At 31.3% G+C, this 23,726-nt stretch overlaps 1 protein-coding gene across 2 annotated transcripts in view; it reads left to right on the forward strand.

The window, feature by feature from the left end:
* Window positions 1–20,504, forward strand: part of LOC134724659 (glutamate receptor-interacting protein 2-like) — a 29,342-nt gene extending 8,838 nt beyond the window's left edge. The window contains exons 9-21 of one of the 2 annotated variants that reach the window (XM_063587818.1): window positions 853–1,052; window positions 2,511–2,696; window positions 3,173–3,362; window positions 6,750–6,889; window positions 11,780–11,857; window positions 12,224–12,290; window positions 13,225–13,370; window positions 14,473–14,614; window positions 16,565–16,710; window positions 17,388–17,407; window positions 18,119–18,281; window positions 19,024–19,598; window positions 20,264–20,504. In XM_063587818.1, coding sequence (XP_063443888.1) covers window positions 853–1,052; window positions 2,511–2,696; window positions 3,173–3,362; window positions 6,750–6,889; window positions 11,780–11,857; window positions 12,224–12,290; window positions 13,225–13,370; window positions 14,473–14,614; window positions 16,565–16,710; window positions 17,388–17,407; window positions 18,119–18,281; window positions 19,024–19,598; window positions 20,264–20,500 — 2,290 coding nt within the window. In that variant the 3' untranslated portion in view covers window positions 20,501–20,504. The remainder of the gene's footprint in view (window positions 1–852; window positions 1,053–2,510; window positions 2,697–3,172; window positions 3,363–6,749; window positions 6,890–11,779; window positions 11,858–12,223; window positions 12,291–13,224; window positions 13,371–14,472; window positions 14,615–16,564; window positions 16,711–17,387; window positions 17,408–18,118; window positions 18,282–19,023; window positions 19,599–20,263) is intronic. The other variant, XM_063587826.1, reaches the window with a different exon arrangement.
* The last annotated feature ends 3,222 nt before the right edge of the window (window positions 20,505–23,726 follow it).

Genomic DNA, 23,726 nt, shown 5'->3' on the forward strand with positions numbered 1-23,726 from the left:
TAATAATTATTAAAAAAAAAAATCTGTAGGTCAAATAAAGATTAATATACATTGTAACTTCAGTATAAATTATAGACTTCATATATTAAAAAAGTATGTGATATCAATATTTGAAAAACAAGTATCATTTATCTTTAACACCATAAAAGTATATGTAATTCAAATGTAATTCAAAAGTAATTGAGCATTACATGCTTTTTTCAATTTAATTAATTAAATTACCATTACATGTAATTAAAAAAATGCTCAATTACACATTACATTCAATTACATGGAAAATTGTAATGCATTACACTTAATTACCATTACATTTCCAATTACCCCATCCCTGGTTTCTTTCACCAAAAAAATCCAAAAGTTAAAAAACCTACTGGTATTTGAATATTCAAGATATTGCATTGTATTATCAAACAAAAAGCAAATGAACATATTTAAATTAAATGAAAATAAAATGCATTGCTATACTTTGCTTCTAAAACAATATTGCAAATTTTACATGTTTTATAATGTTTTGCATAGAGGAACATATCTAACCAAAATGAATTATTGTATTAAGAGGTTAATGTATAGCTTTATAGCAATTTGTTTTTTGGTGATGAATGTCCTTCTCAAATAGTTTTGATCTCTAACTAAAAATTTGCCAAAATCTGTCAAAATTGCAGTTTTGAGTTATTTTTAGCTGTATGTATTTATAAAGTGGTCATAGTTTTGAAAATACACCAAATATTGCAAAATATTATTAGTAAATGTACATGTATGATACTGTGGTTTTTTTTTAGGTTTCTTCACAGATAAAGATAATTATTCAATCAAATAATGTGGAAAAATTAATAATAAAAAATCTACTTTCAGGTGTGGAGCATTACATGTAGGTGACCTAATAAGATCCATTGAAGGAACCAGTGTTGAGCACATGTCTATTGCTGAGGCTACACAACTGTTAAAATGTAGTCTGGATGAAGTTGTCACCCTTGAAATATTACCGGCAAAGATTGTAGAACAACATACATCCAGGGATATAATATCAAGAAGAGGGATTAAAAGTAATTTAGGTACTTACATTATCATCATAATGTGATATTAGGAAATAAAATTGAGAATGGAAATGGGGAATGTGTCAAAGAGACAGCAACCCGTCGGACCAAAGAAAAAAACAACAGCAGAAGGTCACCAACAGGTCTTCAATGTAGCAAGAAATTCCCGCACCCGGAGGCATCCTTCAGCTGGCCCTAAACAAATATATACTAGTTCAGTGATAATGAACGCCATACAAATTTCCAAATTGTACACAAGAAACCAAAATTAAAATAATACAAGACTAACAAAGACCAGAGGCTCCTGACATGGGACAGTCGCAAAAATGTGGCAGGGTTAAACATGTTTGTGAGATCTCAACCCTCCCCCTATACCTCTAGCAAATGTAGAAAAATAAAGCATTTAACATCAAATTTTTTACCTAAAAGAGTTATTTGAATGAACTTTTTGAATGAGCTGTTTGTGAGGATTACATGCACTAGAGATTTACAAAATTAGCAGCTAGTCTTATATTTATATTTGTTTAAATTGACAGTTTTTGCAGACTAAGTTTGCTGGCTAGTAAGCATGGGTTGAAATGCATCTCTTAAGAAATGTAACAATCTGTTTCATAAATCTATAAATTTGCCACATTGAAAGAAACCAAATAACAATTTCTCAGTGAAGATGATAAATAAAAACAAACAATACAAATAATTAGCATTTTCTATTTCATTTTTTGTTACATTTGAACATTTATTTCATCAAGGATGGGCTAGTTTTATCTTTTTCTTTTCATTCTTCAGATCAAGTTATAGTTTACTGTCACACAATTATCAACTGTACATTTATCTTAACATCTTTAATAATTTTTTTGTTAGAATTTTAGAATATTTGTATCTTTTTTTATGGATATCTCACAGCTTGAAAATCAAAATTTTGATGGACATTTTAAACTTCTTTAACTTACCTTATAACAAAGTATATTATCCTTTGATAGGTTTTATATGCTTATATTTATTTGTTTACACCCAATATTTCTTTGGTTTTTAGACTTATCAATGTTTTTTGCTTTATATATTTTTTTTTATAGAAAGTGTCTAGTTGATAATTCCTTACTTATGTACATGTTGATTCATAAATTTTATTCTTAAGATGCCATTTTTTGTGCATTTCATATTATATGTCTCTGATTTCATGCACGTAGGTAAACCACTTATACAAATATTCAATGAAGTACACATTTTATGAAGGCTTGTGTACAGACTTTGACAAAATTTGGTATCCAAGTAAATAAATGAATCCACAGTATGGTTATTATTTATATATCATTATGTAAAATTTGTATACTGCATGCATATACTCCATATACATTACAATAAGAACCAAATATATTCTATCAAAAATGTTCAACTCATAGAAGAAATTTATAGACTTTTATATATATTCCTTTACTTTCATATTTACATAGCTATTTATATCTACTTTCACTTTAGTTCGTTCAACCACTGGTAGCATGTCCAATGCAGCTTCTGTCCCAGCCATACCCTCCTCTCTCTCTACTCCTAGTAGCTTCAATATGTATAACTCTACAGGTTCCGCATACAACATGTCATCTGGTACCAGTACACTGAGGTTGTCTGGAAGGAAGAGACAACTGACCAAGAGACAGCCATCCAACAGTAAGTTATTGGCATAAACTTGCAGAATTATTAAATCAGCAAAAACCTATAAAGCACAGTTGAATGAATGAATGCACAATGTTGTCTTAATTTGATGATGTATTATTTCAAATATGAGCATTGTTTTCTTAATACATGACATAGCAAGTACTTTATTCGTATTCAGAATGAATCAATTCACGTTAAGTATATATAATATTTCTTGTTCTTTCCTTGGCAAAAACAATAAACCTTTTGCATGTATATATTCAGGAAAAGCATGTGCTTTAAACTTTTTCAACCATTTCAGGTACCGTGGAGTCATTATTATTGGGGTATCTACTGTGTGCTTGTATTCACACTTTTGCACAACCCAGAAATCAAGTATTCATAAACAAACACATTTTCTTCCATCCTTGAAAAATTGTTAGCCACAAAAATAAACGTATACACAGTAAGATATAAATGTTTTTATTAGTTAGAACTTTTTATTTTAGTTTCCATATCCTCAACTACCACATCCATTATGCTTGGGAACCAGATAGGCCGATCAGAAACCATGGAGATCAGACTGTATGCAGACTACAGAGGATTAGGGTTAACAGTAGATGGAAGTTTTAATGATTCCTCAGTCCTTGGGGAAGCCCCTGTTGTATCTTATGTGCAGACTGGTAGTGCTGCAGACAGGTAAATGTATATCAAAGCTATTTTTAACCTGAAAATATTGCACACCCTTTAATATTTTGTTACTTTTTTTTTGCTATATTGGTGGTGAGAATATTTCCAGAAAAATTTGAATTAGGGTAATTGGGACAAATTCTATATATTTTTCTTGCAATCTGCGTATTTATTTTTTTGAAATGGCTAACCTGTAGATATGGTATATCAGTTTTCTTCAAAGAAATGGTCTATACTTGAGATGAGAAAGATGTGGTGGATTCTTACTTGCTAGGAGATCTAGCATAACAAATATAGATAATGTGGAGCGCAATAATAAACTAACAGCTGAAGTGTGAGGTTCACTGCAAATTTTTGTTTGCTTGATATCCATTGGCAAATATTTAGTTAAAGGGAAAATTCACGATTTTTTACTTATGGTTTAAATATGTTCATTATGACATAATATATATAATTACAACGTTTTATCGCTATATGTGCAGTTATAAAGGAGAAATTCAATATTTAATGAAAAAATATTAACTACTTCCTGTAGGTCGTGACGTTTTCTCCTGGTTTTTGCATGCCGGGATTTAAAATACAATCATTGGTTTTTAATCATATTTTAACGTAATCGTAAGCGCGCCGATGACTTATGCTTTATCTAATAACCATCCTATAATAAGAAGATAAAACGCAAAGACGTTCAATTGTACATATTCATGAGATAAATTTTCTATGTTAAACGTATATATTCGAATTATTTTTGTAGACAACACAAAAAGTTATTAATTTATTTTTAATTAATGTATTTTCGGACTGATAAGGTGAACAAAGTAAAGTACAATAATCTGTAAAGACAATATGTTGGTGTACTCTTATTGACCTTTTACTATCTCTGCTATGACTTGGTTGATACGATGTGTGTATTCACGGTTCTGTGGCAATACTCGTAGATGGCTTGTTGAAAGGTAAATTGTTATTTGCACTTCGGTATTTAACCACGCCTCTTGGGCACACCTTGCCAGGTGTGACAGTCTATTCGGATCAGTAAATTATACGACAAGGGAGCATTCAATACACATATTTAAAATATATATTTAAGTTGGTGACAAATAAAAATTGATCGCCGTGGAATTATTCAATTATGTTTGGTGCTATTATTTATTTGAATTCAAATAAGTTAATTTACTAAGAAATACACAATTTTCGGTTAAAGACGGGAAACTTAATTCATATGTCCTATTGAATTGATTTACACCTTTTGTCCTTGATTGATGTCTAATAAAAAGGAGAACTTAGAAATTATAAATAGCTTTACCAAAGTATTTTTATTTGTCTTTATTAGGCAAATAAATGAATGAGAACACTTATATAAATTAATAACTGGAACTCACTGAAGATAACTCTACCGAAGCGGAATATAATATGAACGATTAAAGAAAAAATACTTTTGTACTTGAGAAGTTTTAAAAAATTGACAGCAAATTTAAGGTCTTCTTGGAATGGAATGGAAAAATTACAAATAGATATTCTTTATCAAGTGTGAAAAACGTCAACCAAATTTAATCATAATCGGGGACGTCCTTATTAAAATAGTCTTCGTCTCACAACGTATAATACTTAATAACTATTTGACCAAAGATGTTTAAAAACAAAAGACAACGAATTTAATGTCATCTTTCCCTATTTTTTAATGTAATTATAAGTCTGTTCAACTGGCAAGAATACCCCTAAAGCGGTCAAATATCTGACAAGCAGTTTATTCTTTAAATTTGCTGTAATTGAATATCAAGAAAGTAAATAAATCCCGAAAATGATTTGAAACTTTAATACTCAATAGCTTTCCTAGAAAATATTCACATCCCTCGGGGATTATTAGTGTACGTCCAGTTGCATATGTCGGAACAATTGTGGTGATGACGAATTTCTTTCTTTATTCGAGAACAATCTAATTGATATATAAATCTGTGATTTTACTATGTTCATAACTTCGATGAACCAAAGCAAGTTATAGATCGACCTGTATTTAAATCAAATTGGTCCTCTTCTTCTTCTTCTTTTGGTATACAAAAGTCTATCGAATTGGATGATTGCATACTGTTGGTATACGTGGACTAGTCTATTTACAAAACTTTTACCCCAATTTGCACAAAATGTATGTTTCTTTCTTATGTTCAATGTATACATGTATATATTTTAAATTGCGCTGTAGTTCCATAACTTTCTATCCGGGCGTATAAACAAATCGTCGACAACGAGTAAATATTACATTTTCCCAGAGATGTATTATATGTCTCTGATTTTCCCAAATTAACCCTTGGAAAAAATACGTATATTTGTATATCTTCAATTTTTTTTTTTTTTTGGTACATTTTTTTTTTTATAAATAATATTCTTTACACCAGAAATTTTATTTATAAACAAGCGTATGAGTTAAGTAATGACTAGTATATTATATCACTTTCGGACATGCAAGACAGAGATGTATATTATACATGCACCTGATAGTTCAAAATGGAAAGTTATAAGTTATCGGCCGTGTACACTGATCAATACCTACAGAAGTGAAACGATGCATGAACTTGCAAGCCCGACAGGAAATCGCTTGAATACCTGGACGTGTCACCTTACACCCCTCACAATACCTTTGGGAGTAATACCTTAAGCCATGCGGGTGATCAGTGGAGCGAAGATCCTAATTTATTTGAATAAAGTATATTACTTGAATTATGAACGAATTAGATTTTCGAAAACAATTTTCACGGAACACTTCTCTATGATTTGAACTTTGACTTTTTAACTAATTCCAATATTAACAGTTTAAAAATAACAGACTATATGGTTATTTAAAAAAATAAGAACATTTTCCGTATCAAGTTAGTTAGTCAGATCAGACATATATGTCTCTGGTCAGATAAAACAACCGAATGATTGACAAGATATCGACACGTAATTACGACTACATCGGTTACTGTAGTTTTGTTTCTTTGTGGTTTATAGACATATCGTGATTTTTATTTGGACAAGATAACAAAATGGCGGAACGAAGATAACTGAACTCAAAATTTAAAATCGATGGTGATCTCTTATCTAGCGGAATAAAACTTAAATATTTATAAATTTGAGCATTTTTATACAGAATGGACATAATATCAATTTTTGATTTTTTGCGAAGTTTCCCTTTAATGTTTAAATCCAATGGCTAGTGTGTTTTTGAATATTCAGGATGAAGAAAATTATAATTACAAAGTAGATCAATCTGGATAAAGGGCAGAACAACATTGTTTTTGGTAGATGTTCAACACTTGATAGCAGAGAAACGTTTCCATAAATCACAAAAAAATCAAGGATTAAAAAAATTTACGTAAAATAAGATAGTATTTTCTACACATTTTGGTTAATGTTTTTATTTAGATGTGCCTTGATGCAAGAAGGTGATAGAATATTAACAGTAAATGGACAAAGCTTGTCAGATAAAACTATTGATGAAGTGAATCAGCTGTTAAGAGAATGTAGACATAGATGTGATCTGGAAGTGGAATTTGATGTTACAGGTTTGTAGTTCAATGTGAATAATATTAGATGTTTTTTAAACATCATTGTGACAAGAACCAATATACAGAGGTCTGTCATGTTTTAGGGGATATACATTTCTATAGATGTGATCTGGAAGTGGAATTTGATGTCACAGGTTTGTAGTTCATTGTGAATTAATTTTCTTTTGTAACAATCAATCAACAAAGGTTTGTCGTTTATTTTCTCTTATCCATAAATCCTCATTTATTACAGAAGAGAAATTATCCCAACTGTTGCAGTATCTTTTTTAAGGGAAGGGAAGTTGTGCACTGTGCACCTCTATCTAATTGTGGAATATATTTGATCTCTTGATTTTTCCATCGCCAAACATGAATTTCCAATATACTTCCCATTTGACACAAAATTCATGGAGTCCTTGGTGGTTGATTTGCCTAAGGGCTGTTCTAGAAAAAAACTATGTCCCTCCAGGACGGGACGGCACTTTTTTTTTTAACCCTACCACCAACAGAAATAAAAATAAAATTAAAACAACACTCTCTTTGCATTTTGGTATTAATTTCAAATACAACCACCCACTTAAAGTTAGGAAAAATTGCCTTCCCTTGGGAGATGGGGCAGGGGGGGGACATATGAGTTTTTGAAACAGCCGTAAGTAGTCCAATCACTGTATAACTAGCTATGCATATTTGTTTTCCTGAAATAGCAATAATTAAAATCACATTTATGCACATTCTTCAAAAATCGCAATGATGAATTAACCAAAAAATTTCAAATTTTTAGGAAATTGATAAAAAAAAATGAAACATATTGCCTGAAATTATTATGCTTGCATTCTTTCTTTTTATATTTGTAAATAAAGGATTAAAGAAAGGTAAATAATTACACACACAAAAATTAAAACGCAATATAAGTTATTTTAATGGGCTTTATTGTTTTGGTTATGTATTCGACTGGAGTAGTATAGAATTTCCATGAATGAGCTTTCATTGTTGTATTTATCTAATTTTGAGATTTTATAGATGATGATTTCCCTAACCTATAAATCTATTCAGCTTAAAAATAGATTAAAATGACACTCAAGACTGTTGACCCATTTCTGTATTTCCCTTTAGCCTTTATCATCTTACTTAGTTGCCCAGAAATTCTTGTGTTGTGGCTTTGTGATGTAAGCACAACTTATTAGTGACATCACAATTTGTGAGGAGATGTTATTAAGCTACCCTTTGTCTTGCATAAAACAGTCTCAGGGAGGGGGAAAACATAAACATCATAATAAACACACAATTGGATTTAAGGCATATAGATAAAATAAAATATTAGTAGCTTGATACAACGTGACTCTTTGTATTCACTTTGTGATTGCTGCTTACACTTGCTTTTTCTTGTTTGCATGTTGTGGAAATGTCAATTTCTAGATATAGGAAGATGTGGTGTGAGTGCCAATGAGACAACTCTCCATCCAAATAACAATTTAAAAAGTAAACCATTATAGGTTAAAGTACGGCCTTCAACACGGAGCCTTGGCTCACACCGAAAAACAAGCTATAAAGGGCCCCAAAATTACTAGTGTAAAACCCTTCAAACGGGAACACCAACGGTCTAATCTATATAAACAAAACGAGAATCGAGAAACACATATATATATTACATAAACAAAAACAACTACTGTACTTCTATTCATTAACATTATTTCGTGACAGTCAGTTTTATTGATTGACAAACTATAAATGCAAGATTTGATTGAATAAACATTTACACAGGTGATTATTGAGCTTCCTCTATAATGCTCATCTTTCTTTATCATAGAAGTGGTGTAGATTTGATTGAATAAACATTTACACAGGTGTTTATTGAGCTTCCTCTATAATGCTCATCTTTCTTTATCATAGAAGTGGTGTAGATTTGATTGAATAAACATTTACACAGGTGTTTATTGAGCTTCCTCTATAATGCTCATCTTTCTTTATCATAGAAGTGGTGTAGATTTGATTGAATAAACATTTACACAGGTGTTTATTGAGCTTCCTCTATAATGCTGTACTTTCTTTATCATAGAAGTGGTGTAGATTTGATTGAATAAACATTTACACAGGTGTTTATTGAGCTTCCTCTATAATGCTCTACGTTCTTTATCATAGAAATGGTGTAGATTTGATTGAATAAACATTTACACAGGTGTTTATTGAGCTTCCTCTATCATGCTGTACTTTCTTTATCATAGAAGTGGTGTAGATTTGATTGAATAAACATTTACACAGGTGTTTATTGAGCTTCCTCTATCATGCTGTACTTTCTATATCATAGAAGTGGTGTAGATTTGATTGAATAAACATTTACACAGGTGTTTATTGAGCTTCCTCTATAATGCTCTACTTTCTTTATCATAGAAGTGGTGTAGATTTGATTGAATAAACATTTACACAGGTGTTTATTGAGCTTCCTCTATAATGCTCTACTTTCTTTATCATAGAAGTGGTGTAGATTTGATTGAATAAACATTTACACAGGTGTTTATTGAGCTTCCTCTATCATGCTGTACTTTCTTTATCATAGAAGTGGTGTAGATTTGATTGAATAAACATTTACACAGGTGTTTATTGAGCTTCCTCTATAATGCTCTACTTTCTTTATCATAGAAGTGGTGTAGATTTGATTGAATAAACATTTACACAGGTGTTTATTGAGCTTCCTCTATAATGCTCTACTTTCTTTATCATAGAAGTGGTGTAGATTTGATTGAATAAACATTTACACAGGTGTTTATTGAGCTTCCTCTATCATGCTGTACTTTCTTTATCATAGAAGTGGTGTAGATTTGATTGAATAAACATTTACACAGGTGTTTATTGAGCTTCCTCTATAATGCTCTACTTTCTTTATCATAGAAGTGGTGTAGATTTGATTGAATAAACATTTACACAGGTGATTATTGAGTTTCCTCTATCATGCTGTACTTTCTTTATCATAGACCTGGTGTAGATTTGGTTGAATAAACATTTACACGGGTGTTTATTGAGCTTCCTCTATAATGCTGTACTTTCTTTATCATAGACCTGGTGTAGATTTGGTTGAATAAACATTTACACGGGTGTTTATTGAGCTTCCTCTATAATGCTGTACTTTCTTTATCATAGACCTGGTGTAGATTTGGTTGAATAAACATTTACACGGGTGTTTATTGAGCTTCCTCTATAATGCTGTACTTTCTTTATCATAGACCTGGTGTAGATTTGGTTGAATAAACATTTACACGGGTGTTTATTGAGCTTCCTCTATAATGCTGTACTTTCTTTATCATAGACCTGGTGTAGATTTGGTTGAATAAACATTTACACGGGTGTTTATTGAGCTTCCTCTATAATGCTGTACTTTCTTTATCATAGACCTGGTGTAGATTTGATTGAATAAACATTTACACGGGTGTTTATTGAGCTTCCTCTATCATGCTGTACTTTCTTTATCATAGACCTGGTGTAGATTTGGTTGAATAAACATTTACACGGGTGTTTATTGAGCTTCCTCTATAATGCTGTACTTTCTTTATCATAGACCTGGTGTAGATTTGATTGAATAAACATTTACACGGGTGTTTATTGAGCTTCCTCTATCATGCTGTACTTTCTTTATCATAGAAGTGGTGTAGATTTGATTGAATAAACATTTACACGGGTGTTTATTGAGCTTCCTCTATCATGCTGTACTTTCTTTATCATAGAAGTGGTGTAGATTTGATTGAATAAACATTTACACAGGTGTTTATTGAGCTTCCTCTATCATGCTGTACTTTCTTTATCATAGAAATGGTGTAGATTTGATTGAATAAACATTTACACAGGTGTTTATTGAGCTTCCTCTATAATGCTCTACTTTCTTTATCATAGACCTGGTGTAGATTTGATTGAATAAACATTTACACGGGTGTTTATTGAGCTTCCTCTATCATGCTGTACTTTCTTTATCATAGACCTGGTGTAGATTTGATTGAATAAACATTTACACGGGTGTTTATTGAGCTTCCTCTATCATGCTGTACTTTCTTTATCATAGAAGTGGTGTAGATTTGATTGAATAAACATTTACACAGGTGTTTATTGAGCTTCCTCTATCATGCTGTACTTTCTTTATCATAGAAGTGGTGTAGATTTGATTGAATAAACATTTACACGGGTGTTTATTGAGCTTCCTCTATCATGCTGTACTTTCTTTATCATAGAAGTGGTGTAGATTTGATTGAATAAACATTTACACAGGTGTTTATTGAGCTTCCTCTATCATGCTGTACTTTCTTTATCATAGAAGTGGTGTAGATTTGATTGAATAAACATTTACACAGGTGTTTTTCGAGCTTCCTCTATAATGCTGTACTTTCTTTATCATAGAAGTGGTGTAGATTTGATTGAATAAACATTTACACAGGTGTTTATTGAGCTTCCTCTATCATGCTGTACTTTCTTTATCATAGAAGTGGTGTAGATTTGATTGAATAAACATTTACACAGGTGTTTATTGAGCTTCCTCTATCATGCTGTACTTTCTTTATCATAGAAATGGTGTAGATTTGATTGAATAAACATTTACACAGGTGTTTATTGAGCTTCCTCTATCATGCTGTACTTTCTTTATCATAGAAATGGTGTAGATTTGATTGAATAAACATTTACACAGGTGTTTATTGAGCTTCCTCTATAATGCTGTACTTTCTTTATCATAGAAATGGTGTAGATTTGATTAACATCTAAATAGATCATGATAATTATTGTCACATAAACTGCTAAGAATAGCCTTCTTAAAAAGCTCTGAGCAGGAATTGATAGTTTCTCAGGAGTGGAAATATTCATTTGAAACTCAAAGTTAACAAATAACAATTTTCTTGCAATATAAAAAAAATTTTTTTGTATGTTTTACAGAATCAGTGATTTTGACATCCGGGACATTTGTAGTCAAACTACCAATGGTGAAAACAGGTTTAGGTGTTTGCTTGTCAGGTAAGATATGATAATAGTTAGAATAGAATTATTTTAATATTGCCAAGGCGATTGTTCTATACATCTAAAAAAAAAATTACCATCTTTCTATTAACTGGTAGTTTTTTATCACCACTTTTTTTCCGAGCCTTTGACTTTTGCAGAAAGCTTGACATAAGGATAGTGATTCTGTTGCCATTTAGTAAAGACATGAACAGCTTACTACAGTCAGAAAATAAATGACCCCTTTTGAAGGGTTTCAAGGATATCATATTATAATTGAAATTTGGAAAAAAATAATTGATCAGTTGCTAAAAAACTGAGGCTGAGATGCTGGAAATTTAATGAACAAATAATTCAATAATTCAAATGTTTACACTTTATCAGGAGTTGGTGGAAAAGCCAATGACCATTTGATCATCACAGATGTTAAGAAAGGAAGCGTAGCACACAGGTAAATGATGTACAATTTGTCAGCAATAATGAAATTAATTCATCTAGAAGCATATTGGTGCATGTTGTAGTAATGTAGAGTTTGTCCAAATTATGACACAGTATCAGTATTCAGCAAATGTGTATTACAGTTCAGTGTTACTGGGCCATTTTGTAAATGCCTAAAATGAAATGATATACTTATATTAATCTGAGTATTTTTTATTCCTTTATTTTCACGGACTGAAGAAAAACAAATTATCATTTTTACTTGATTTCTTGATTTTGCCAAAGTCTACATATAGTCTTATAATCCTGAGAAATACATACTTCATCGAATATTTGAATTTGTGGTTTAACTGTACCCGATATAACACAGAGAATTAGTATCTAAAGAATAATAATGAATCCACAGTATCTGAAAAAATATGAAATGCATGCAAATTGCCAAACCAATCTTATTTGTTTTGAAAGTATTATTTATGCCCCATCTACAATAGCAAATGGCCGTCTGTATATCTGTCTGTCATTTCATCGGTCCTTTTGTTCGTTTGTTCTGCTTCTTGTTAAAGTTTTTGGTTTTTGGTAGTTTTTAATGAAATAAAAGTCTAATTAACCTGATTCTTAGGACAATGTTCCTTATAATATGATCTTTCTAATTTTAATTCCAACTTAGAGTTTTTACCCCAATTTCTTGGTACACTGAACATAGAAAATGATAGTGTGAAGACGGCATCAAAGTTTTATGGACACATTCTCCTTTTACATGTAATATAATTTTATACTTTGATCACAAAACAAAATTAAAGATGTCTTTATCATAAAGAGTTTTTCCAATTATTTGCACAAACTAAATGAGTATACACTTTTTTTATAAGCAAAACAAAAAAAGTAATCTACAGTAAAATATTAAAAAAATAACTTTGAATGAAAATCAATACAAAAATAATTTGCAGATGTGGATCAATCCAGCCAGGAGATAAACTGTTGGCTATTAATGATGTAAAAACAGAGAACATGCTGGTGGAAGATGCTTTACATTTGTTACAATCCACTGATGACATCATCAAATTACGTCTAAAGAGGGATGACCCATATTCAGGTAAGATATCTGTTTGCTGTTCATATTTGAGAGGAAAGATAGAAGAAAGCATTCAGGTAAAAGACTAAAATCAAACTGTGTTTAATAGGCTAGTTTCCATCAGTGTTTTGTTGGCTCACATCTACCTTATCCTGGATTTCCATTTTTTTGTTAAGTATATTTTGTTTTCTTTGACTTTCTGATATAGATATGTTTGTATATGTATTTTAGTTTTCAATGTAACTTTTTCCTACTTCAGTACATACTTGAATTTAAGATCTGAGTCTCAATGTAGACAATTCAAATTACAATTTACATGTTAAAAATACTTCTTATATTTGTATAACTAGATAACCATTTGTATTCAGATATCGCAGATCAAATTTATTCGTTCATTGTGTAATCATACGTTTTTTGATTGAGTTAAGTCTGCCAATTGATATTTATCGTATGTTTTTCTATGTTGTGATGTTAAACTATTGTTTCAGAAAAAGGGAGAAGGTATGGGCCCATTAAAACGTTTAATCCCGCTGCAAATGTTTGCACCTGTCCTAAGTCAGGAATCTGATGTACAGTAGTTGTCGTTTGTTTATGTAATATATACGTGTTTCTCGTTTCTCGTTTTGTTTATATAGATTAGACCGTTGGTTTTCCCGTTTGAATGGTTTTACACTAGTAATTTTGGGGCCCTTTATAGCTTGTTGTTAGGTGTGAGCCAAGGCTCCGTGTTGAAGGCCATACTTTAACCTATAATGGTTTAATTTTTAAATTGTTATTTGGATGGAGAGTTGTCTCATTGGCACTCACACCACATCTTCCTATATCTATAAATGTTTTTTTCACATTAGTCCAAAGCAAAAGTCATAGATTCAAACTTGAATTTACATTTGAAGGTTACCTGTTCCTGCATTTAATGTAACTGAACATTTCCCTATTAAATGTTGAACATCCATGCATCCATCTTTTTGTTAGCATTTTATACTACACAAGCATTTAAAATGAAGTGCACATACTTAGAGGGTTTTATTTATGTAAGCATTTCTAAATATTTTGATTACCAATCTGCATATTTCCTATTTATATTAATTTCGCTATTGATAACAATGTATTATTTGTCTGTTAGATGATAGTGGAGGAGAATGTGTGATGTATACAGTTGAAATGCAGAGACGAGGAGGTCCATTAGGGATAACAATATCTGGCACAGATACACCAGGGGACCCTATTATTATATCAGATCTGGTGGAAGGAGGTTTAGCAGTAAGGTAAGTGGTTTAGTGTTGCTTAGTTTTATTAGAATAGAGAATGGAAACAGGGATGGGAATTCAGCTCATTTGGCCTAGTAAAATGACTTATTTCCATCCAAGACATCTATTATTATGACAAGCTAAGGAACCACATGGTTTGAACCACTCTGAATCGTGCTGTTTGAAGAAAAAACCCAAAAACAGTTGAGAATAGGGTCAAGAGAACACAGATAACCAATTTTCTCTCATAAAAACAACTTTTATATAGACAATATAAATCAAGTGATAATAACAACACACATGTGGTTAAGACAGACCAGATTCATGCTTCTTTTTTCATAAGTATATATAATTTTAAACTGCTGATTCATTATTACAATGCTTAATGTTCAAGGAAGTACAAATTTCTATGGTTTGTATGCATCATTATCAAAACCAAAAATTCAAATAATTAAAAAAAATAAAGTACAAGATGGGTTAACAGTATTTGATGTATTACTCCTTTTATGAAGTATACACCTGTCAGAATGAGGTTTGTTTCCTAGAAATTACACATTATAGGTCAACAATATTGTGGTATGAGAATTTATTAAAAAAATTGTATATTTATTTCTGTTTTGTGACTAGGTCTTGTCGTCTGTTTTTTTTTCAACATCAGGTGGTTGTATCCCAAATATTTTCATTAATTAAAGGTGATTAAAAAATTGGGTTCAATTTTTCTCATTTGAAATTTCATAAATAAAAAGAAAATTTTTCAAACATTTTTTTGAGAGGATTAATATTCAACAGCATAGTGAATTGCTCTAAGAGAAAACAAAAATTTTAAGTTCATTTGAATACATTCATTCTGTGTCAGAAACCTATGCTGTGTCAACTATTTAATCACAATCCAAATTTAGAGCGGAATCCAGCTTGAATGTTGTGTCTATACTTGCCCCAACCGTTCAGGGTTCAACCTCTGCGGTCGTATAAAGCTACGCCCTGCGGAGCATCTGGTTTTTATTTGGAGTTGTCTTTCTTTGTCCAGAATCAACTTAAATCTTTGTTATATATACAATATACAATGTATATTCACTTTTTACTACCAACTGATAAATTAAAATAATCTTTACCATTCAGTGATAACAAGCAGTTTTTTTACATCTTGATATTTTATGATGTATTTAAATGAGTAGTAATTGTTGCAAACTCCATTAGAAATTTTAATTGAGTTTTGGAATAAGGGAAAGGGGGATGTGATTAAAAAAATTGGGTTCAATTTTCTCATTTGAAATTTCATAAATAAAAAGAAAATTTCTTCAAACATTTTTTTTGAGAGGAATAATATTCAACAGCATAGTGAATTGCTCTAAGAGAAAACAAAAATTTTAATTTCATTAGAACACATTCATTCTGTGTCAGAAACCTATGCTGTGTCAACTATTAAATCAAAATCCAAATTTAGAGCTGAATCCAGCTTGAATGTTGTGTCCATACTTGCCCCAATCGTTCAGGGTTCAACCTCTGCGGTCGTATAAAGCTACGCCCTGCGGAGCATCTGGTTTGTTATTATCTTGAATATTATTATAGATAGAGATAAACTTTAAACAGCAACAATGTACAGCAAAGTAAGACCCAAAAATAAGTTAACATGACCAAAATGGTCAATTGACCCCTTAAGGAGTTATTGTCCTTTATAGTGCATTTTTAACAATTTTCATAAAATTTGTAAATTTTAACTAACATTTTCGACTAAAACTTTTAGGCCAAGTTCAATATAGATAGAAATAATTGTAAGCAGCAAGAATGTTCAGTAAAGTAAGATGTACAAACACATCACCATCACCAAAACACAATTTTGTCATGAATTCAAATGCATCCTTTGTTTAATATTCACATAGACCAAGGTGAGCGACACAGGCTCTTTGGAGCCTCTAGTTTGTCTTGCAAACGCAATTCAAAAAGTTACTGTTTTTCCTTTTCTATTAGAACTGGTGCTATACATATTGGTGACAGATTATTAGCTATAAATGGTGACACAACAAGGGGAAAAACTCTTACAGAAGCAACTAATATGTTACAATGTGCTGTTGAACTTGTTACTTTGAAGATAGCAAGACCAGCTGAGACCTCAAGTAAGTATCAAGAGGGTAATATATTTTTTAAGACAGATTGTTAAATTATGACATAAAGCACCATGAGCAGAGAAAAGAAATGTACAGAAAGGAAGAATAGTTTATCACTCTCATTGTGGCTAAGAGTTATGATTCTTAAGTTGATTTACATAGCTGAATGTTATATGTTACGGATTGACATCTAAATATTTCTTACTTTATATTTGCAGAATCAAATTGATATATTGGACTGCAGCTTAAAACATGATTAAAGTTGCATTCACTAGGTTTTAAGGTTGTGTCAGAAACAGCAGTCAATTTTAAATTACGAAAAACTTTAGGGTGTAAAAGTTTGTTTTGATATTTTCAAAGCACATAAAAATTGGAATAGATATAGGAAGATGTGGTGTGAGTGCCAATGAGACAACTCTCCATCCAAATAACAAATTAAAAAAAAAAAGTAAACAATTATAGGTCAATGTACGGCCTTCAACACAGAGCATTGGCTCACACCGAACAACAAGCTATAAAGGGCCCATAAATTACTAGTGTAAAACCATTCAAACGGGAAAACCAACGGTCTAATCTATATAAAAAAACGAGAAACAAGTACAAAGGAATGTTTATTTTGATCTTGTTTGCCCTTTTTTGTTTCTTTTCTTGATTAAATTAAATATGCAAATTTTTATCTCTTTCAGAAACTAAAGGAAAGAAGTTGGTAAGTTATTGATTTTGTTGGAGTTGTTTAACTAATTATTTCTTTTTGAAGCCCTACCTACACCAGTTAAGGGTCATTGTGGGTTGCAGTCTGTGTGTCCCTTTAGTGTTTTTGGTTTAGGTAGTATAATATAATGCTGTGGTCACATCAACCTGAAAATAATAAGAACACATATGTATTAAGAAGATTTGGCATGATTGCCAATGAAACAAGTTTCAGCCAAAGTTCAAGTGATGTGAATGTAAGCAATTATAGGCAGCTGTACAGCCTTTAACAATTAGGAAAACCCATGCAGTAAAGTTGGCTTTAAAAGGCCTCAACTTGAAAAATATAAAACAACTCAATTAAGAAAATTAAAGGCTTGATTTATAATGAAACAAATTGGGAAAACACAAATATGACTGACATGAACCAACAACAACCACTTTTCTACAGGCTCCTGTTCATTATGATGTGGACCTTTTTCGTTATACACTTGAATTACCATTGTCAACAATGATGTATAATGTATGCATAAGTTCTGATTATACATAACTTTTTATGGTTTGTTTTGATGTTGATAACTTGGTATGAAAATTAAGAAAAATCAACTATTGAAAATGTTATCATACATTTTTATTAGAGATGGATTGCCTCATAGCTTAAAAAATGTCAGGTATAGGTCAGATATAATTTATTTTGTAGACCAGCTGTCATTTACTTATATTTTAGGGTGATACATGTAGATCAACAACTCCAGTGGCTAGTGTTGATAGTGCTATGGAATCATGGGATAGCTCTGCTCCAGAAACAGGGCAGATTTATCATAATATTGGAACAGTTCTATCTAATGGAAAACCACAGTTGTTACCAAAACCCAGCAACAATAAAAGTGGTAATTGTAAATTAAGATTAAAGCATATTTCTTTTATAGCTTTTTGGAAATTTTATTTGTAATGCCAATGAGACCATAGGAAGAAAGTGAAACTATTCAAAAGAAAAACCTAAGAGCATGATTTACATAAATGACAAATGGAACACTATACAGCAAACATCAACAGCCACTGAACTACAGGCTCCTGGCTTTGGACAGCCACTTAACATGCTTAAAGAAATGTATCTCGGTTTAACATGTATTTGATAGCTTAACACTCACCCTCAACTGTGACAGTGATTTAATACCACACTATTTGAACAAACTATTAACAAAACAATTAACAAAATTACAAAAGACACAAAGTAGGAATCTAGAAGAGTTCTAAGACTTAAAAATATCAAATCAAGCCAAATTTCAACTAACAAGAATTTCATGTCAATCAATGCACCAACAGATTTATTGTGAAAACATGAGCTATCCAAGAAAAGAAATGCAATGCCAAAATATAAGTTCAGTTTACATGTTTCCATTCACTAATATGATGTTAGCAAGCTGGCTTTTTGTTTTTATGTCAAGGTACAAATGCTAGATGTGAGAAGATGTGATATGAGTGCCAATGTACATAAGTTAACAAAAGACTAAGAGAGTCCACCCAATGACATGAATAAGTAGCAAAATGATATTGCTTCTTTTAACCAATTCCATAAATTTTATTGTGGTTTAAAACAAATGATTTATGGAAAATAATATTTTATTTCAGGTATCAAAGCTGTTAACTCTAACAACACTGATACAAGTAGAGACAGATTGGCAGATTTTAACCAATCAGATTTTGAGTGGGAAAACCATAGCAACAGCAGTCATAGTGAAAATGCAAATGGTGGTGATGAGTGGACAGGTTCATTTGGGGAGTATGAAAATGGGTCAGAAATGTTGAAACAAATAAATGCAAGTTTGAAGCAGAGATCGTCTGCTAGTTTGGACAGGCCAAGGTCAACCACTGCAAAACCACTTTTGACAAAAAACTTTTCTCACAGCACAGCAAAAGATTTCCACAGTGAGGATGAACTTTGCAGTGCAGGAAGCAGGAAAAAAACCACAAATAAACCTGGGAAAAAACTTGGACCAAATGCATACAAAGAACATGTCAAAACCATATTTTCACCAACACCTGTTCAGCTGCATAAAATTAAGATGGTGAAGGACCCTGGTGCAGATGATTTTGGATTTGGTCTTTCAGACGGCATGTATGAGAAGGGTGTATATATCAGTGGTGTAAGAGGAGGATCACTGGCAGAAAAAGCTGGTTTAGTACAGTTTGACAGAATATTACAGGTTATTATTGAAGTTTTTCATTGCAAATGTGATTGAAAGAAGGGGTTTAGATATGTATCCATGAAATAGCCATCAAAACTCACAAATCCCTGTATTTACCACAAATTAAGACTTTTAAGAAATAATTGAACTATAGTTGAGTAATCTTGCAGAACAAAGATCATTTACCATGGAAGTTCCTTCAGTATTTTAAAAAGGGATTAAATCTAACCATTGTAATACTTTAACATAACTTTTAGAGTAAATACTGGTAGTTTAAGATCTTTTTATTTAGTTTGCCTGATATCTTAAAAAAGAATACAAAAAAAAAGAATCTGTAAGTAACAAAAAATGATCAGCAAGACAAGATCTACAAATAAGTCTTTTGGCCAAAATCTTCAGTCAACTCCTATTGAAGTTATTGCACTTGATAATTTTATTTTACCAATTTGGGGTATTTTTGACCATTTGAACTCAAAGACATGTTTAGGGATGCATGTTCTTTAAAGCCTCTAGTTATAAATGGAAATGAGAATAAAATGAAACAAAGGGTAGATGTCATTGTGACAGCTAACCAACATTATGATATGATTAATTTTTATTTTATAATTTATTATACTGTTATTATCTTTAATTTGATATTCAATTGTCAGCTTTAGCTGTATCAAATATGTTGTTATTTGCAGGTAAATGGAATAAGAACCAGAGATTTTGACTGTTGTTTAGCCATACCCTTAATTACAGAAGCTGGGAATGCTATAGATTTGGTTGTGTGCAGGAACCCTATAGCAAAAGTTTCTAATGGTGAATCTAGTCAGAAAGTTGCAAGTAAACCAGTCAGAGAATATAATTCTTGTGATGAAGGCAGTGTTTACATGAATGTACCAACTAAAAATGGATTCAATACACCTAAAAGTGTTTGAAATTTTTAGAGGAAGAGGAGATAGGATTTTGAACAAGAATAGAAATATAGGAATGGTAGAAAACGTTATTCATGCATAGATTTATTTTTGTATATGTTGCAAGATTCATACTTTTTCTGATAGGCAGGTATTTTTGAATGGTTATTTTGAGTGATAAATGTAGATTTGTTTATAGTTCTGAGTAAAGTTAACCTCATGAGATAGAATTTTATAGATTGTATAAAAAGAGATGATTGAAAGATTCTATTAAAAGGGATGATGAAAGCATATACATTTTTGTTACTCACAAATTAGGGATTTCATTCTGAAAGAAACATCAATTTATTTTTCATTATGATATATGATTATAATTTTGTAATGTTCATTTCTGTAACTCATGAATTTTTGTCAAGTATGAAAGACTGCTAAAATCCAAAGGAAAAAAACAAGAGGTAGCATTCATATGCTTAAGGAATGTTAAATTTTGAAAAATCATATGTTTTTGAAGATGAGAAAAACAGTTTAGGCTGTTTAAATAGTGTTTATATATGGAGCCATGCATCATGTTTGCATTTTACTAATTTGCTTTGTTTGAAAACTTTTTAGGTATTAGATTTGAGTTGATAAGAAAAACAACACTATTTTGAGTGTTTGAATTCCTTTTGGTAATGAACTCAATACAAAATTCACTATTCAAAAGATGGTAAATTGAACAAAGGATTGTGTTTCAGATTACCTGTTGAAGATAATTCAAAGAATTTCAAAAAAATGTTTCCTATACTCCTAAATTATAAGGAAAGGCCTGATAAAATAAATATTTGTAATACATTTATGATAATACTCTTATTTAATCAATACTCTTAAGCAATAAGTATTTTTTTTTCAAGTGTGATATTGTTTTTTTTGTAAATTATTTTTGATACTTATCTGTTGTACATTGAAAATTTTAAATTATCTTTAAATGTACATTGTATCAGTTTAGCATTGTTAAATTGAATAAGGCTACAATGCTATATTTGTTGAACTTGTTCTCCAACAATAAGCCATTGATCCTGTATTTCAATGCCTGAAAGGTAAACTTTGCTTTAGATCAATAAAATTTGTCTTTAGTTGTATTGGCCAGTTTTCAGTGTGTAAAACAAAGCCGTTTTCCCCTTGAAATTACACAAAAGATATAATGATACCAGTAAAACTATTGAAATGTATAACTTATGCAATAACATTTTGAAATCTGTATTATAAAATATGAATATATATTACAGTTGTGGAATATTCCCTGAAAGCATAAGGTATAATTTTTGATTGGCTATAGGGAACTGTTTATTAAATACAATGTTAGATATTTTTGTAATATACAAGATACAATATAGATTTGATTTTTAGCTCACCTGGCCCGAAGGGCCAAGTGAGCTTTTCCCATCACTTTGCGTCCGGCGTCTGTCGTCGTCCGTTGTCCGGCGTCCGTCGTCCGTCGTCGTTAACTTTTACAAAAATCTTCTCCTCTGAAACTACTGGGCCAAATTGAACCAAACTTGGCCACAATCATCATTGGGGTATCTAGTTTAAAAAATGTGTGGCGTGACCCGGTCATCCAACCAAGATGGCCGCCACGGCTAAAAATAGAACATAGGGGTAAAATGCAGTTTTTGGCTTATAACTCAAAAACCAAAGCATTTAGAGGAAATCTGACATGGGGTAAAAATGTTTATCAGGTCAAGATCTATCTGCCCTGAAATTTTCAGATGAATCAGACAATCCGTTGTTGGGTTGCTGCCCCTGAATTTGTAATTTTGAGGAAATTTTGCTGTTTTTTGGTTATTATCTTGAATATTATTATAGATAGAGATAAACTGTAAACAGGAATTATGTTCAGCAAAGTAAGATTTACAAATAAGTCAACATGACCGAAATGGTCAGTTGACCCCTTTAGGAGTTATTGCCCTTTAAAGTCAATTTTTAACCATTTTTCGTAAATCTTAGTTATCTTTTACAAAAATCTTCTCCTCTGAAACTACTTGGCCAAATTAATCCAATCTTGGCCACAATCATCTTTGTGGTATCTAGTTTAAAAAATGTGTGGCATGACCCGGTTTACCAACCAAGATGGCCGCCACGGCTAAAAATAGAACATAGGGGTAAAATGCAATTTTTGGCTTATAACTCAAAAACCAAAGCATTAAGTGGAAATCTGACATGAGGTAAAAATGTTTATCAGGTCAAGATCTATCTGCCCTGAAATTTTCAGACGAATCGGACAACCCGTTGTTGGGTTGCTGCCCCTGAATTAGTAATTTTGAGGAAATTTTGCTGTTTTTGGTTATTATCTTGAATATTATTATAGATAGAGATAAACTGTAAACAGCAATTATGTTCAGCAAAGTAAGATTTACAAATAAGTCAACATGACCGAAATGGTCAGTTGACCCCTTTAGGAGTTATTGCCCTTTATAGTCAATTTTTAACCATTTTTCGTAAATCTTAGTTATCTTTTACAAAAATCTTCTCCCCTGAAACTACTTGGCCAAATAAATCCAAACTTGGCCACAATCATCTTTTGGTTATCTAGTTTAAAAAATGTATGGCGTGACCCGGTCAACCAACCAAGATGGCCGCCACGTCTAAAATTAGAATATGTGGGTAAAATGCAGTCTTTGGCTTATAACTCAAAAAACAAAGCAATTAGAGCAAATCTGAAAATGGTCAATTGACCCACTAAGGAGTAATTGTCCTTTATAGTCAATTTTTAACAATTTTCATAAAATTTGTAAATTTTTATTAACATTTTCCACTGAAACTACTGGGCCAAGTTCATTATAGATAGAAATAATTGTAAGCAGCAAGACTGTTTAGTAAAGTAAGATTTACAAACACATCACCATCACCAAAACACAATTTTGTCATGAATCCATCTGCTTCCTTTGTTTAATATTCACATAGACCAAGGTGAGCGACACAGGCTCTTTAGAGCCTCTAGTTTTGTTATGCATGATTTTTTTATTTTTTTTTCAAATGTAATCACCATCCAGTTTATTCCAAATATATTTTGTATTCCATATTTAAGTTTATATTCATTTGCCTTGGTAGCTTGTTTGAGTGTACTTAAACATTCCAGATTTAAAAGTTTTGTTTGTTTGGCTTATTTTTTTTTATAAGCAGTTTTTTTGTTGACTTAGCAAAGTTATAGCACTCAGTTCTCAGTTATTTACAGTTTTGTGAGGTTTTAATGTAGTTTTTTGTTTTTGATTTT

The sequence above is a fragment of the Mytilus trossulus genome, chromosome 1 (assembly GCF_036588685.1).
Source record: "Mytilus trossulus isolate FHL-02 chromosome 1, PNRI_Mtr1.1.1.hap1, whole genome shotgun sequence".
Taxonomy (NCBI): Eukaryota; Metazoa; Mollusca; class Bivalvia; order Mytilida; family Mytilidae; genus Mytilus; species Mytilus trossulus.